Here is a 17,325-nt window from a genome sequence, read left to right on the forward strand (position 1 = left end):
GTGTGTGTGTGTGTGTGTGTGTGTGTGTGTGTGTGTGTGTGTGTATAAATAAATAAATAAAAAAAAATGTAAGATTATGAGGCTGAATTACATGTACGTGCAGCGCGAGTTCAGCAGTCATCAAGATGTGATACTAAAAACGTGAGAGCTCATTTAAAGAAACCCAACACAAAAATCGTGCAACTTTAATTGAACATAAATTACAGTACAGATGTTTTATTTTCAGATCCAGTGTTCTCACTCAGGTCATCTGGACACTTTCTTTTCTTCCTTTTTTTTTTTTTTTTTTTTTTTTTTTTGTTGAGAATATTGGATTTGATACCTGGATGATTGAGCACGAACTTTTTAGTTTCAGATAAGTTCCGTGTACAGTGTGTGCATTGTCTCCCCTCCACCAGCAGGTGGCGGGAATTCACCTGAACGTTGTTGCTGCTAAGAAACCACAGAAGAAGAAGAAGTGTAAACGTTTTCTTCTAAGAAACTCGGTGCGATTTCTTTTAGTCTTTTTCTGGTGTCTGAGGCGTCATTTATTTGAATGGGAGTGACATCGAATTCCTCACACAGCATTTTTTACAAAACAAATATTATTTTTCTATTTTTGCTCGGAGTTTGACTGTCGGCCTGCTTTGTTTTGTGTTTGGGGCCGCCTCTTGAAGCTCTTCCGCCCGCTTCCATGGTTGTCATCGTTCCCATCCTTTCAGCGGGGATAAGGTGAGAGGTTTTCCGAAGGACTGTCCAGTGTTGGCCTGGCATTATGGCTCGAGTGAGCTTAGAAACACGACTCAAAGTGGTGAGCCTCCGCCAGCAGGGTCTCTCCCAGGCGAAGATTTCAAAACAGACGGGCATTTCCAGAGGCGCTGTGCAAGCGCTCCTGCAGAAACACAAAAAAACGGGCCAGATCGAGGACCGTAAACGCAGCGGTCGGCCGCGGAAGCTGAGCGGAGCCGACGAGCAGCACATCACCTCCCTGCGGAGCCGGAAGATGTCCAGCAACGACATCACATCCGAGCTGGCGGTGACCCGGGGCACCCTGGTGGACCCGTCCACCGTCCGGAGGAGTCTGGCCAGAAACGGCCTCACCGGAAGACCTGCAGAGACGAAACAACAAGAATGTGACACAGACACGAAAACAGAAAAAGACAAAAACGGTGACAAATTGGAAAAGGAGCTGAGGACTGATGATGATGGTTGTGAACCAAAAACATTAGACGCGAAGGAGCCAGAGAGCCTCAAGGAGGAGTGTGAGGAGGAAACATGAAGGCTCTGGATTTGGAACAGAAACTTTTGACTCATCTGAGCAGTTTAAATACTCAGTCATGCAGAAACATACAGTCAAAACAACAATACTAGCCAAATAATCCAGCAGTGATCAAGGAGACGGTTTCTTCTTAAAGAAGCATCTCCAAAATTACAAATAAACCTTACATGATCCAAGCAGTTCTATATTAACTGGGCAGATGTTGCATTCATGTCAAACAATGCAGTCACTTAAGTCCAGATGAACCTTTTGCTGTGTTCACTGCAACAAATAAGAGCTTCTGTATTTGCTCTGAACTGAAATAAATCTCTGAAGACCAAAAATAAGTGTCCACAAAACCATTTTCAGCTATTGTTCTTGAAAGGGAACATGTATTGTAATGGAATAATGTTTATTCTTTTACTAAAACTCTTATAAAACTTTGGAATTATCCCAAATAGACCAAAAATATACACAAAGAAGTGTTTTATGTTGAATTACATTTGGAAGAAATCTGTGATGTGACGCAGTAAAACATTACATAAGATCAAATTATCTCCTCGCCTTGTGATTTACAGACCTGTTAACTGTAATTTGACAGTGATGAAAGATAATTTGTTCATGCATCACTTGAACACATGCACCCTGGTGTCAGCTCACAGAATAATGAACAGCCCACGTACTGGAACAACTAAAGTGTGTTTGTCAGCTCCTCGTTTGCCGTGGGCCAGCTGAACGGAGCTGAGATTTGTGGATTTCCACACTTCGGTGCACCTGAAAGTAAAGTTTGTTTTAGTTCAGCTGACTGAAAAGTGTAGCTCGAGAGTTGAGATGCAATCTGAGGGGTAATGCAGACCCTTATGAACGCCTCATTACACAGTAACACTCCCAATATCAGAGTTTGTTGATTTCCCCCCCTCCACCTTTTAAAGACAACTTTGAAATACAGTTCATTTGTTCTAAACACATTTTCGTAGGCCTCACATGTTTTCGTTTGTCCTGCATGTATTATTTTATTATTTTTAAGCACACACTGCACAAATATACGCCATCATAATCAGGCATGGGCTGAAAATGAGTGGAAAAAGCAGCCAAAGTCCAAAAAATAACTTTGCAAGGCCCCTGAAAACCTGGAGAGCTGCATATCAAGTCCACTTTAAAGGTTACAGGAAAGTATACTTGGAAGTAAAAAAAAAAAAAAAATATATATATATATATATTTAGTAAGATGGGTGCTTGGAACATTTTCACTGCAGTTATGTTCTCAAGTACAAGTAAACTGACAAATAGGAACCCATTCGTTGAAAAAACACTTTAGTTCTAAAAGAAAAAAAAATCAACTTTGAACAAAATTGTACAAAGCCCTGTACAAAAACACACGGTGCACCCCTAATTCAGAGAAAATTGTGACTTTGTGTAAAATGTAATGAAACAGAATGCAATGACTTGCAAACCTCATAAGCCTATGTCGCTGGTGCAATTGGTAGAGCTGTTGCCTTTGAACAAGAAGGTCACCAGATCGAATCCCAGCTGGGAACCTTTCTGGGTGGAGTTTGCATGCTCTCTCTGTGCATGCGTGGTTTTCTCCGGGTACTCCAGTTTCCTCACACAGATCAAAAACATGCATGTTAGGCTGATTGGTAACTCTAAATTGTCCCTAGGTGTGAGTGAGAGAGTGAATAGTTGTTTGTCTCGTTTGTCTCTATGTGTCCCTGTGATGGACTTGTGACCTGTTCAGGGTGTACCTGGACTTAATTTGAGCCTCTCTCACAGTGACTGCAGGATATGGGCAACAATGACCCAGAAAAGGAAGAAACAAGTAAAGATAATGTATGTACAATGAACCTACGTCCTGATGCATGCACATTTCACTGATCACATCAACTCTGTAGATAAATATATAAAGTTCACACAAGAAGATGTAAAAGATGGCAGGTTGGCTTACTTGGACTGTGAGGTCTCAGTTTCTGATGTAGGACATTTGGAAATGGATGTGTACCACACACTCACCCACACAGACCATTGTTTGTAGTTTGACTCCCATCACCCTCTGCAGCACAAGTTAGGAGTCATCAGGACTCTGTACCACAGAGCAGACAGCGTCCCCACTAACTCAGGAGCCAGGCAGAAGGAGAAATCCCACACAAGACAGGCTCTAGAGCAATGTGGATATCCTAACTGGGCCTTCCTGCAGAGACAAAACTAAAACAGGCCTCCAGTCAGCCATCAGGTGAAAAGGTGGAACCCAGACCAGTGGTCATTCTATACGTTGCAGGAGTTTCAGAGAAACTGAGATGTTCATTTTCTAAACATAACGTCCCAGTGACTTTTAAACCCCAAAATACATTACGGCAAAGACTGGTTCATCCCAAAGATCCAGTCCCTCGGCACAAACAGAGTAATGTTGTGTATGCTGTTCAGTGTCAGGAGGGCTGTGATCAGTCTTACATCGGGGAAACTAAACAGCCACTGGCCAAAAGGATGGCCCAGCACAGAAGATCAACATCATCAGGCCAGGACTCTGTGGTCTACACTCATCTCCAGGCCAGCGGTCACTCTTTCAGGGATGAAGATGTTCACATGAGGAACAATGGTTTGAGAGAGGAGTAAAGGAGGCCATCTTTGTCAAAAGAAACTGTCCATCATTAAACAGGGGTGGAGGCCTCCATGTTCAACTGTCCCCCTCTTACAGTGCTGTTATTGCTAGTATCACTCAGCCCTCTGTGACTAGCAAGCAACCATCAGGGTGCTAACAATTGGTCGTTAGGCTGATGAATGCAAGTCAAAGCTCTGTCTCGCCAAAAAAAAAAAAATAACACCATACAGAACACTACCATCTTCTCTGAGCCAAAGCTCATTTAAAATGGATTCAGTTCAAAATTTGAAATTCTTCATGAAAACCATCGTCACATGAGCCACTCTAAAAAGGAGAGGGACCATCCAGCCTGCTCTCAGTATTCCAGCCCAGTATAGCCTGCTTCTCTGATGGTATGGGTTTATAACAGTGCACAATTTGAGGGCAGCTGACACATCTGGACAGCATCAATGCAGAAAAGTATGTAGAGGTTTTGGAACATCTGTTCCCATCCAGACGTTTTTCAGGAAAGGTTATATTTCAGTAAAAGTTAAAGCACATTCTGCATCCTTTACAACAGCAACAGCTTCGTAGAGTTGAATTGGTCTGCCTGCAGCCCAGACCTTTCATCATTTGAAAACATTTGAAGCATCATGAAACAAAATATAAATCTGTCAAAGGTCCTGGCCTGTGGAACATTTAGGATCTTACATCAGACATTACCGAGACAATGTTCCCTCCAAACTTCCACAGCTGGACTCTTTAGTTCCTAAATGTTTACAGACCAGTGTTCAAAGAAGAGGGGATGAGGTGCTGGCAGACATCTTTAACACCTCACTTACCCTGGAGACAGTTCCCACCTGCCTGAAGACTGCCACCATCATCCCAGTCCCAAAAAGCTCTACAGTGACTGGTCTGAATGACTATCGGCCAGTGGCCCTCACCCCGATAGTCACTAAATGCTTCGAAAAACTGGTCATGACTCACATCAAAACAACCATCAACATCAACGAGGACCCTCATCAGTACGCATACCGTGAGAACCGATCAACAGAGGATGCAATCTCCTCTGTGGTCCACACTGCTCTCAACCACCTGGAGCAGAAAAACTCTTACGTCCGTATGCTCTTTGTGGACTTCACATCCGCCTTCAATACCATGATCCCCCAAACCCTGATGGACAAACTATCCACACTAGGACTAAGCCCCTCCATCTGCAACTGGGTACTAGACTTTTTAACAAACAGACCACAGTTAGTGAGGATCCACAACCTCTCCTCCTCCACCATAACCCTCAGCACTGGCTCTCCTCAGGGATGTGTGTTGAGCCCCCTCCTGTTTACTCTGCTCACATATGATTGTGCAGCTACCCATCCAGGCTGTCACATTGTAAAGTTTGCAGATGATACAGCGGTGGTGGGATGCATCACAAACAATGATGAGTCCAGCTACAGGCAGGAGGTGGAACACCTGGAGAGCTGGTGCAGAGAGAATAACCTTCACATCAATGTGAAGAAGACAAAGGAGATGATTGTGGACTTCAGAAGGAACAAAAACATCTACACCCCCCTGAACATAAGAGGATCTGCGGTGGAAGTGGTCTCCAGCTACAAGTACTTGGGTGTACACATGAATGACAACCTCAGCTGGAGCAACAACACCACCAGCCTGATCAAGAAAGCTCATCAGAGACTCTACTTCCTCAGACGGCTGAGGCGAGCTGGTCTGGGAAGCTCAGTCCTCACCTCCTTCTACAGGTGTGCAGTGGAGAGCATCCTGTGCTCAAGCATCAATGTGTGGCATGGAGGCTGCACAGCTGCAGAAAGAAAAGCTTTGCAGAGAGTGGTGAAGGCTGCACAGAAATCTGTCGGAATCAGTCTCCCCACCATCACAGACATCTACACCTCCAGATGCAGGAAGAGGGCCACCTGCATCATGAAGGACCCCACCCACCCAGCACACACACTTTTTGCCCCACTCCCCTCAGGAAGGAGGTTAAGGAGCATTAAGTGTAGAACCACTAGACTGAGGAACAGCTTCTACCCTGAGGCTGTTAGACTCATGAATCTCTAACTAGAATAATCACTGTGAAAAACCATATCATGTTGCTGCTGATCTGTTTCATGTTGCTGCTGATCTGTTTCAATGTTGATGTGTTCATGCGTGCACATCTGCTCACAGACTCATGTTCATGTTTGTGCTGATGTTCAATGTTTTATGTTATGAGTGCTTAGTGTATATTTAGTTGATGTTTTTCTTAGTTCATATCTTAGATGTTATTACTGTTTTTCTTATACATTTTATTGTTGGATGTAACTGGGACCTTGTGTACATAATTTCGCTCCACCACATGTACCACATGAGGTGCGAATGACAATAAAGAAACTCTGACTCTGACTCTGACTCTGATGATTCACAGATGTAAACATGGACTTGCCCCAACTTTTTAATTTAACCTTTCTTTAACCAGGTGATTGAGATTTCAAGTGAGCCCTAACCACAGAGGCACCAGTTCCAGAAACATCCATCCATCCATCCATCCATCAATCCATCCATCATCTTTAACCCGCTTCTTCCATTTTGGGTCACGGGGGTCGCCAGAGCCCATGTCCAGCCATCACTGTGCGAGGGGCGGGGTACACCCTGGACAGGTCCAAGTCCATCACAGGGACACACAGAGACAAACAAGACAAACAACCATTCACTCTCTCACTCACACCTAGGGACAATTTAGAGTCACCAATCAGCCTAACATGCATGTTTTTGGTCTGTGGGAGGAAACCGGAGCACCCGGAGAAAACTCACGCATCCAGAAACATACAGACCAGTAAAAACAATAAAAAACAAAAGTGCATAATAGAACTTTTCACAACAGCTTTTACAAATATAACATTTTTTTTCCATGAATCACTGCCACCAAATTAATTATACATTCTTTACCTAACATGGTACAATTTATATGAATAGCATTAGATGTGTTTACTACTTTTCATTGTGAATAAAATATGGGATTGTGAGGTTAGCAAGTCATTTTCATTTTACTCAACTGTTTTGTAATTGGAGTTGTAGATAATTTATCAAAAATAAATAAATACTGTTTGTCAAAGACATGCTCAACACATATAATTTACCAAATAATAACTAGAGGAAAAATACTGAGTAGTAAGACAACAGGAAAAACTCTTTACAACCAGTTACAGGATGAAAGACAGGAAGCTGGAGCCATAAAACATGCAGAGTGCTTCTGACAAATGGTTAGTAAAATGTGTCATGATGCATCTTCTTGTGCTTGAAATGGTACAAAAAATGATTTTCTCAGAGGAGAAGAAGCGGGTAAAGATAATGGATGGATGGGTCCTCGTCCAAAACCTACGTCCCTTCTCCCACCCATCTTCCTCACTGCACCTGCATACAAATGAAGCTTGATGCACGTGTCTGCATGGGACACTAACGCACCTAAATCCCATTATATGCACAAATATGAACGCAAACAAATGCAGTGAAGGTGCAGAATGATGTGGCTGCAGATGTGAAGATTAAAGAGCTGCACAAAGCCTTGCTGGAAACCTCAGAGCCTCATTTCAATAACGTGTCTTGGTTTTTAGAAGAAACGTGATGCTTAAACACGAGTCCGTTTGTAGCCTGCATGTTTATTCTCTCTCTGCGATTTCACTTATTGATACTGAAAAACAAGCAGAGGCCTTTTCTGAAGCCAGGCCACACTTCCTCAGTCAAGCACCCGCACCAGGTTTCTACTGCAAGTGAATGAAAATTTGATGTGAAGATGATGACAGTACAGAGCACCTTATTAAAAACACAGAGAATTAAAAGTTTTGCAACGTAACAAAAAAGCCGTACGCGTTCTTGACACACTGCGTAAGGTGTTTTATTTATTCAGGAACGCAATTGAACACGTCTGGGCTGTTTGCTGTACCGAGGATTTATTTGAACAGGTCTTTTTTTTTAAAATAATGGTTTTATTTTCCTTTGTTTGAATTCACTCTAAGTTAAAGTGAAAGAACTACTGCTAGTTGTGTTGTTTGAACAAATATTTTGGGTTACTTGTCTTGAACAAATAAAAGTGAAATGACACCGGCATGATTAAATAATAAAAGGATATGCCGGTTCTTAAGTATTTAAAATGAGCTCCACCAGTGCACCTAAAAGTATATATATTTTTTTTAAGTTGGTTCTGTGAACATTTTGTGAACAGTTAATATCTTACCTGACTTACAAGTTAAACTCTAATAAGCTAACAACTAGTCTGAGCGGGACCTTGACCAAAGTGGACTACTGCCTTCTTAAAATACATCAAATCGTATAAAGATTTTATAAAAGGTCATAAAAATAATGTTGAAAATCACATCATTGTCAGTTTTCCATTGTATTGTGATTTACACAGAGAGCGAAGAGAAGCAATGGAAGTCGCAGCAACCTCTGACAGTATTATATACAGTAGTCCCTCGTTTATCGCGGAGGATCCGCACCCTGAAGACCTGCAATAAGTGAAAAACCACAAAGTAGGAATAATAGTACAAGTAGTCAGTAGCGGTTTATTTTTATTATACTGTGTATATATACACATTAGGGCATTTTAAACCGTTCCCACACTCTCACAATAAAAGCACGAAATGTTATGATTTCAGCTCCCTGCCTCCGTTGTTCTTTGCCCCTGCAAGCGCTCTTGGCTGCGCCCACTTCTCCGCTCTGCACGGAGAACAGCTGATCAGCTGCAGCAGGAAGTTTGTCCTGCAGTATGAGCTGCACAAATGGGCAGCAGGTGCTAAATAATTTAAAATAATTTATTTTCAATCAAAAATTCCATGCCATGCTCTTCCATCAATCAGCCAGTTGCGTGACATGTTCAATCTTATTTTGAAAAATCCGCAATAAACGAACCACAATGCAGCGAGGGACTACTGTAATGTACAATTACCAGTACTGTAAAGATGCTGAAGATAGCATTAACATAAATTTGTATGCAACTTTTTAAATTGGAGTTTTTATGACAGCAGGAATTCATTTAGTCTTGGCCCCACTAAGACTAGCTGTTAGCGCGTCAATCCAGTCACAAGTTCAACCAAACCGAGGTCGTCCGAAGAGCTATCAACAGCAGGTAAGATATTGTTTAAGACACTTCCAAAATTCCCCACTTCAAAAGAGCTAATCTATGGTGTAACTAGGAACCATAAGATACATTTGATTGGCACAACACAATTTTTTTTTTTTACAATAAAACAACAAAAATCTGTTTAATTTTGTGGAAAATCCTACAAATAGTCCACACAATTATTCAACCACTTAACCATTTAAAGTTGTTGATTTGCTTTTAAAAATAAAAGATCTTTGATCAACTGATTTTATTTCTATTTAGGTCAATAAAACACACAGTAGGTAAAAAAAAAAAAGTGTGAAAGATGAGCAGAAAGTTTTTGATCTACAAAATATATATATTTCAAACTATTAAAAGCTGCTGTTATCCATTTCTCATTCTGTGGTCTAAGTCTAGCAAACAATACAAAACAAGAGTTGTTTCTCTGCTTTGAGTTTTGTATTTAGCAATACTAACTTGTTGTGGAGTGTTACAATATTCTCCTTTCTCCATTTAAACAAGACAAACAAAAATAGTGACTACAAATATGAACATTCCCATCTTGTTTATGGACTTTTACCATATTCTACTAATATATTTACTGACTAAAAAGAAGACTATTTGCTTCACCCATTTCCAGTGCCACAACATATATTATTCTACAAACAACAGTCACATTACACAACAAATGCACACCCTTAATATAGTTGTACAAACCTGAGCCAGCACTTCTTTCTAACTTGAAATCCTAAAACTAAAAATCAAAAAGAACCCTTAAAAATAAGAAACAATTAGCTTCATATCTTGTTTATAATTTTTCGTTCACATCTGAGGTTCAGATTGTCTGAACTTACAAAAAGACACTGAGCTGGAGCGTAGGCACAACATTTTTATCATGCCACATCTCATGAACAAAATAAATGAGAGCGCGTTAAATGTTCCTCTTGTTCTCCATCTTAATTAGCCGTGGACCTTCAAGACAAGTCTGCCCCGAGGCACCCGTACATTTCTAGCGTTCACTTGCGCGAGCAAAGACAACGCGTTTCCTGAAGCATATCATCAAACGGGACAATGAAGATCCGCTCAATGTGAAAAAGACAAGATTATATCAGGTGTATTACACATTAGCATTATTATCACCCAAGTCTTTTTGTTTAGAGCGAAACAAAAGAGCCGTAATAATTAAATGCACGGTTTATGTACACATAAATGAATTTCCAAACCTCTTGCATACAAAAATACCTTGCATTTAATTCCACAAAACATAACATCCCAGCTTCATTACAGATCTACACATCTGAGCACATTTTGATCCAAATGGTTCGTCTTCCTCGTCTGCAGCAGCTAAAATATCATCTGAAAACATAATCCGACGCTCACAAAGCATCTGAACACCTTGAGGAAAATACAGCGAGTCTACATGTTAAAGTGACTGAGCAGAGATATTTATCGGCCAGCTGCATGCAGTCAGACTCTGCAAGTGGAGGACAAAAGGAGCTGAGGGTACAAAGCATGGTGCATTCAGCTGACTTTTTGTTTTGGTGTTTGTGAGGACATGGAGCTACATGCTGGGATGTTAAACAGATGCTTTCTGTCTGTCCTATTTGTTTTCATTATTTCTTAGTGAAACATAAAGCTCCCATCAACTTGCCTTTACATTTTAAAAGCAAGAGTGTCGTTTAAAGGCTCCGTGACCTTCCCACTAATGTGATGGATTTACTGCAGGAGGTGAGAGCTTGTGTGAATCATCGATTACTGGTATAGTATTCGCAGCCAGACAAGACAGGAGCTCCAGGTTTGGGGAGGCTTGCAGGGCTATTTTTTATGACAAAAAATGGACCATTCTGACATCACAGGCAGAAGAGGCGAGAACCCTCTCTGCCATCGTCGCCATCCTCCTGCGGGATACGGGGAAGCATGGCTGAGCGAGTCAGACCCCAAAACCGAGGTGGAGACAAGTCCTTCTTGGTGGCTGTGAACTTCCAACCCATGTGAGAGCCGCAGGTTCGGCACTGAGCAATGGTCCAGGCATACCTGAGAGCAAAAAGACAAACACATCATCTTAAAGGTCTCCTCAGCATCATCTAAAATACTGCAATAAAAAAATGAAACATTTAGTCTACCATCTCCAAAAAGAAAAAACAACAATGGGTTTGGGCTTGACCAATCCATAGGTTAAAAACTAAATAAATAAACCTTTCTTAATTGATGTCTGTGCTGAACAGACCTGCTTCCATGATTCAGAAGCTGACAAACTAAAAGCAAACAATCTGAAACCACACCAGATAAAAGTTGTGAAAACTTGTTCTCAGCACACAGAAGTGAATATTTACCTCCTTCTGGTCACTGAACTATAATTTGATTTGATGCTCATTGTGAGAAAAATTAGCAGATTTCTGCACCACCATTAAAAATAAGGTATTTAAAGTACAATTATTTATCTGAAATGGTTTAAATATGCTCTTGTCAGAAGATACGTTGAGTCAATCATGACTAGATATTAGGTTTTTTTTAATATATATGGATTGATACATACTGATGATACTGATACATGATGGACTGCTGTTGCTGATCTCTTGCTGCTCATTAATTTCATGCTGATGTGTTCATTCGCACTCACCTGCTCACACAGACTACTAGTTCTAGTACTAGTACTACTAGTGACTACTAGTGCTTAGTGTATTCTTAGGTTAGCATATGTTTTGGTTCATATCTTAGATCTTACTACTGTTTTTCTTTACATTTTATACTTTTGTTGGAAGTAACTGGGACCCTGTGTACACAATTTTGTTCCACCACATGTACATGTGTTGCGAATGACAAAGAAATTTTGACTTTGATACAAGTCAAGGCAATGCAGTGGTGGGCACAGCTAATCTAAAAGTTAGCTTTGTTAACTCATCTTCCACCAGTTAAAAAATTAGATTTGCTAACTCTAAATTGCTAAAAAGTAAAAAAAATAAAAATAAAAATGATGGAAGCTAACACTGAACCGCTGAGACGTCACGTCTGTGTCATGTCTAATGTCTCCTTCCCGTTGAATCTGCATTGATCAATCATGTCTTGTCATGTGTACATGTAGCAAGCTAATAGCGTGCCTAACAGACTCTTCGAGACACGCCCACAACAGACAGGAACAAGCTTGCCAATTTTGTTAGCGGACTTAAAGTTGGCGAAACCTATTTTTATCGGACGCTACTTCTGCTAACGGTTTCCAAAGTTAGCGAAAATGCTAATCCGCTCAACAAAAAATGAGTTCCCGCTATTAGCGGATTAGCAGAACTGTGCCCACCACTGAGGCAATGTAATATGTTTGGAAGAAACTCCAAAGAGACTAAAAGAATTGGCACCGTGCAGCTTTACAATGATCTACAGACAAAAAAAGTACTTCAGTGACACTCGGTGCAGATAAAAGCAGGCTGAGAGGTCCAAGTCATTAACAGGCTGTCTTTAATGCTCCGAGACTGACGTCTTGGAGAGATGAGTGCCGGCTGCGTGTCATGAGAGCGGCAGTTACCCTGGAAACCAGCTGTGCATCGTGGAGGGCCTGCCGACCAGGTTCAGGTTGTTGGCTTTGTACACCGTCAGGGTTTCATGGACGTAGCCGTGAGGGTTGACGTATGCAGCCATGGGGCCATACAGAGACAAGCTGAGGAGAGTGAACAGTCAGGAGGGACGAGTCAGTAAACAAATAAACAGACTGAGTTAAGATTAAAAAAAAAAAAACTGATGATAAATACCTCTGGACTAAAATATAGTCTAAAGGTGCTGCATCATTTCCACTGTGAGTTCAATTAAAAACCAACAGGCTCATAAACAGAAAATAAACTTGCTGTGACAACTCATTTTACGCAACATTTTAATTTCAAATTGTGTGGAATATGTTGGATTTTTATTTTATTTATTTTTTGTTAATTTTGTAGAAACCAAGAATAAAGTTGGATTCCATTTCACCTGCTGCCTTTTGTGTTACAGATTTAAATTAAAGTGGAGAAAGAACGCCGTTTTACTCGTTTTGGTCAAACCTTGTAAATAACGTACATAATCTCATGTGTTGTGAGATCTCAGTGTGATGAGGATGAGTCTCCGCTACTTCTGCCACAAAATCGTACTTAATATCTGTAAAAATGAAAGAGTTAGAACCATTAAGGTGTGGTGTCCATCTTGATTTGTGTTACCTTTAAATATTAAAGTATTGTAGCTGTACATCCACTGATCACTTTTTGAGAGTTTCACTAAAATCTGTTTGGTAGTTCATGAGATATTTTGCTAACAGACAGGCTTGACTCCAATACGTAATGACGAAGTTTTAAAAACAGACCTTGCATGATCAATTAGCGCTTGCAGCATGTGTTGGGAAAGACACGCAGCTACTACCACACCAAGTTTTAGCTCAACGTTTGTAAAATGAGGATGACTCCAGAAGTTGATCAGATACATCCAATACATTATTTTTAGTAATCTGTGTTAAAATCCATTTAATGGCTCATGAGATATTTTGTTAACAGAAAGAGGTGCACAGACATGAACGAAAACATCAACCCTTCTCACGTTTTGCTCTGAGTGATATAAAAATACATTTTAGGCCTGCACAGGGTGCTAATTACACGTTAGTTATTATAAATAGAAATAAAGATATACAAATCATACAAAAAGTGGTCATAAAATATATATTTAAGCTTAAACTACTAGGATCAAGTCAACATTTTATTTTTTAAAAGATCTATTTGATAAAAGGTATGAATATGTCAAGTTGTACTGAGTGTTGAAATAATAGAAACCTTTCACTGAACCCCTCACTATAGTCGAGTAACTTCGGTACTTGCAATATTCAAAAAACGTTCAATACAAAAAAATACAAAAACAATTTTTAATACATATACGTTGTAATAATTCTCATGACTTTCGTGGACCTCTGATTGAAAATGTATTAGCCACACAAAGCACATCATTAGTCGAGCGAAGTGAGCCCAACAAGTCAGTCCTTTTTCAATGCGTCTTACATTCACTCAGATAATTGGAATGACTAAACCACTTTTGTTAGAAGCATCCAGCGAGGGTCTGGAAGTCACCTCTGAACAAAGATATTACCCATAACACTTGGCAGACTGGCTGTAAATGACATTATATAACAGTGACTGGGCTCAGACTGGGAGGGTGGAGGCCACACACGCTCGTGACGTAAGCAAGCCACCAAATTATGCAACTTCCAGACAAACTTTCCTCAACACATTTAATTACACCTTTTCTTCATAATATAATATACTCGGACGCAGTGGCGATTTTAGCCTCTTTTTGTGGGGTGCTCAAGCACCCTTAAATTTTTCTCAGCACCCCTGAAAAATAAAGTAAAAAAATATTTAATTTTTTTGGGGCAGTTCTGGGTTTGGGTTTAGGTTCTGTTTATTGCATTTATGATTCAATGCAACAAAATAAACAAATTTAAAAGCCAACAGATTATTGTATTAGTTACATAATGACTTTAATTACTGGATGTCTGGCCCCTGAGCTGCTGCGTTCAGTAATTGTGCACCCCCTGAGCAGTTTAGTTGAATAGCTCTGCTTTAGAGGGTGAATACAGTTTATTCCATTTCCAAAACCTAAAGTGAGTCTGTAAAAATATAAAAGATGATAAAGCCCTTCGGCCGACCTCATGAGCAGCTGAATACAACAGTGATAAACAAAAAGTACAGCATGTTCATCTGTACGAAGGTAACTGCAGGTAAATCCTCCATTTTCTGTCATAATTACACTGCACGCTTAAGGTTAATGCTTAAATAGTTGTGCTTTGTATGTATATGTTGCGATTTGTGGTTGCATAAGTTTTGTCTTTATTTGTTATGATCAGTTAACACTAAACTGATTTTGTAGCAAAGCATTAATTAGGTTGTGTAGTGTAAAGCAGAGCACTATGGCTGTAGCATCTTAGCTAACACGTCTGTATTGCCTGCCACTAGCTTAGCGCTGCTTCATGTTGTGCCGAGCTCTTTAAAATAGTTATTCAATTAAGTGTTTACTTATGGAGGTAAATGTAGGTGTTTAACAACCTGTTAAAATATACCAGAATGCAGGAAATGGCATCTACTTTATTCAAAAATTTCTGGGGGAGGACCCCCTCCATCAGTGTCCCCCCACAATTATGAATGCTTCAGGCGCCAATGGCCACCATGAAAAATCTTGCTGTCAGTCTGGTATTAATGAGTGGGTGGAAGCTGCAGCTCATTCAGGAGGCATGAGAGCGCTCACAAAGCAGAATTTCATAATATATATATATATATATTTTTTTTTAAAAAGATTATTTGCAGAGTATCCTGTTTTTGGGGCAAAAATTAAAAGCAAATCTACAAATGTGATTAACTGCACGGCTCTAAAACGAAGTTTGGAAAAACTCTGAGGTTTTTGTCTTTATTAAAGAACAATTTTAAAAAAAATCTAAATTTCTAAAAGTAGCTCAACTGAGTGTTTTTTTTTTACGTTGCATACAAAAACCTCACTCAAGACCAATAGTTTGATAAAAGCAAACAGATAATAAAACAGCACCACTGTACAAACAGTAAATTTACAGATGCTTAAACATTTAAAAATTGGCAACAAAAAAACCCCAACAACAATAAGTTGAGTCTGGAAAAATATGCAATTTTGAAAAGTAAAATGTTTAGGAATCCTGTTCCTTCTGTTTGCGCTGTAAAGAAATAAACAGCAAAATAAAACAAAGTTCTCACCTGAAGATTTCATTTTTTGTAGTGATTTCAGAGTCCTGGCACTGCTTACAGCACAAAGACGTGCACTGAGGAGACAAAATGTTGCGTTACTTAATGTCAGATACAGAGTCTGATCACCTCAGAAGGCAAAAGACACACTATGAACAAACCATAATAACATACCAGATCTTTTTTTTTTTTCCTTCTTAAAATTCTGATTGGATAATGGTATAAAAATTATTTACAAGACTGACGGAGAAATTAATCAACCTGAGCAGAATGTAAATGTTTGCATAAAAATATTGGACCGTCTAAACCTGCAGACATTTGCCTGTTAGCACGGCTAAAAATAATCCGTCTCCCTAAAACACTGGACTTAAACCAGGACGACAGACAGCAGGCTGCCGGCTTCTGTTTAGATAGAAGAGAAGGTAAGCAGAGAATAAATAATGATATCATCTTGAAAAAAGCTTCCTCAGCATTATTTAGCTTGGATCCAAACCCTCAGCTCTCCTCAGAAAAAAAATGTGGGATGAACAATTAACTCTAACCACAAAATAAAAATAAAACAATCTTTCCTTATTTACTGTGTTATTTTAACTCTGAGCTGAATCATTGCACCATCTATCAGCTGACGTCAGGCCTAGTTAAACACACCAAAGAACACCAGAGGGAACAAAAGCCACTCAAGTAGAACTGGATCTCGTCACGCCAGGAAAATTATGCCTGTTTTTGCGGGACGTGCCAGTTAGGCTGGTGTTGGCGTTTACGCACCCGGTCCATGATGTCCAGTTCACAGCGAAGTCTCTGGATGGCGCTGCCGATCTTCAGCAGCTGGAGCCGCAGAGCATCGTCTATGGGCAGGCAGGCAGCCACCCTGTAGGAGAAGTCTGACAGAAACCAGGCAGAAGAGGAGAAGAGGGATGAAATGAAGGAGTGGGGGGAGAGAAAGAACACACGAGACAAACGTGCGCGTGAGAGATCCATCTGTCATCAACAGAACGGACCTACGGCGTTGGTTGGGAGCGAGTCGTCCTTCAGATTCTCATCCCATTCGTGGAGCTGTTTTTTCACTCTGTTCATGAGAGACTCCTGCAGCATAAAGCACAAGAAGTTTCTGCCTGAAACGTTCACACAAACAGGAACACTGTGCACGCTGTGGACTGCGGTACTCACAGAATCGTAAAGTGCATACACCCAGGGCGGCCACGGAGTCAGACTGGCACTGTGAAACTTCCTCTGGGAGAAAAAAAAAATCTAATAAAACCATGAGAAATTTAATATCGCTGCTCGTTTTTGTCATATCGGACATCCCCACTGATTCTCTTCCAGGTCTGAGAAAGTACATCCTGGAATAACGTTGGCATCCCTGGATATCGCACCAACGTGAACCAATTCCTTTGTGCTTAAATTCACTCATGGCGACACAGTTAGTAGCCTTTTTAATGTTTACAACAAGTAACAAGAACAGTATTTTAGAATGTAACAACAAGACCGCAGTTATTTCCAACTAAAGAATACGAATAAAAAAAAGCATGCTTGCATATGCTGGGAATTTCTGTTCAGTTGCTGAATATTTCCACACACGTTACAAAAAAATTAACAGGATGTAATGAAGGGAAGGCTAGTAGAGAATATCTAAGAGTGTGGATAAAACACAGTTAAGTGAAGTATATCCAGTTAACAACAAAAAAGGTTGAATCATGTCATCTGGACTTCG

The 17,325-nt window shown here is 40.3% G+C and overlaps 1 protein-coding gene across 1 annotated transcript in view; it reads right to left on the reverse strand.

The window, feature by feature from the left end:
- Window positions 1–10,126: 10,126 nt before the first annotated feature.
- The window catches only part of crbn (cereblon), a 14,252-nt gene continuing 7,053 nt past the window's right edge, over window positions 10,127–17,325 (reverse strand). Inside the window, exons 6-11 of the mRNA XM_037679571.1 lie at window positions 16,782–16,844; window positions 16,613–16,697; window positions 16,380–16,495; window positions 15,627–15,691; window positions 12,422–12,553; window positions 10,127–10,938 (exon numbers count right to left, since the gene is read on the reverse strand). Of these exons, the coding sequence (XP_037535499.1) occupies window positions 10,755–10,938; window positions 12,422–12,553; window positions 15,627–15,691; window positions 16,380–16,495; window positions 16,613–16,697; window positions 16,782–16,844 (645 nt within the window). The 3' untranslated portion in view covers window positions 10,127–10,754. The remainder of the gene's footprint in view (window positions 10,939–12,421; window positions 12,554–15,626; window positions 15,692–16,379; window positions 16,496–16,612; window positions 16,698–16,781; window positions 16,845–17,325) is intronic.

Source organism: Nematolebias whitei, chromosome 7 (genome assembly GCF_014905685.2).
Source record: "Nematolebias whitei isolate Nwh7 chromosome 7, NemWhi1, whole genome shotgun sequence".
Taxonomy (NCBI): Eukaryota; Metazoa; Chordata; class Actinopteri; order Cyprinodontiformes; family Rivulidae; genus Nematolebias; species Nematolebias whitei.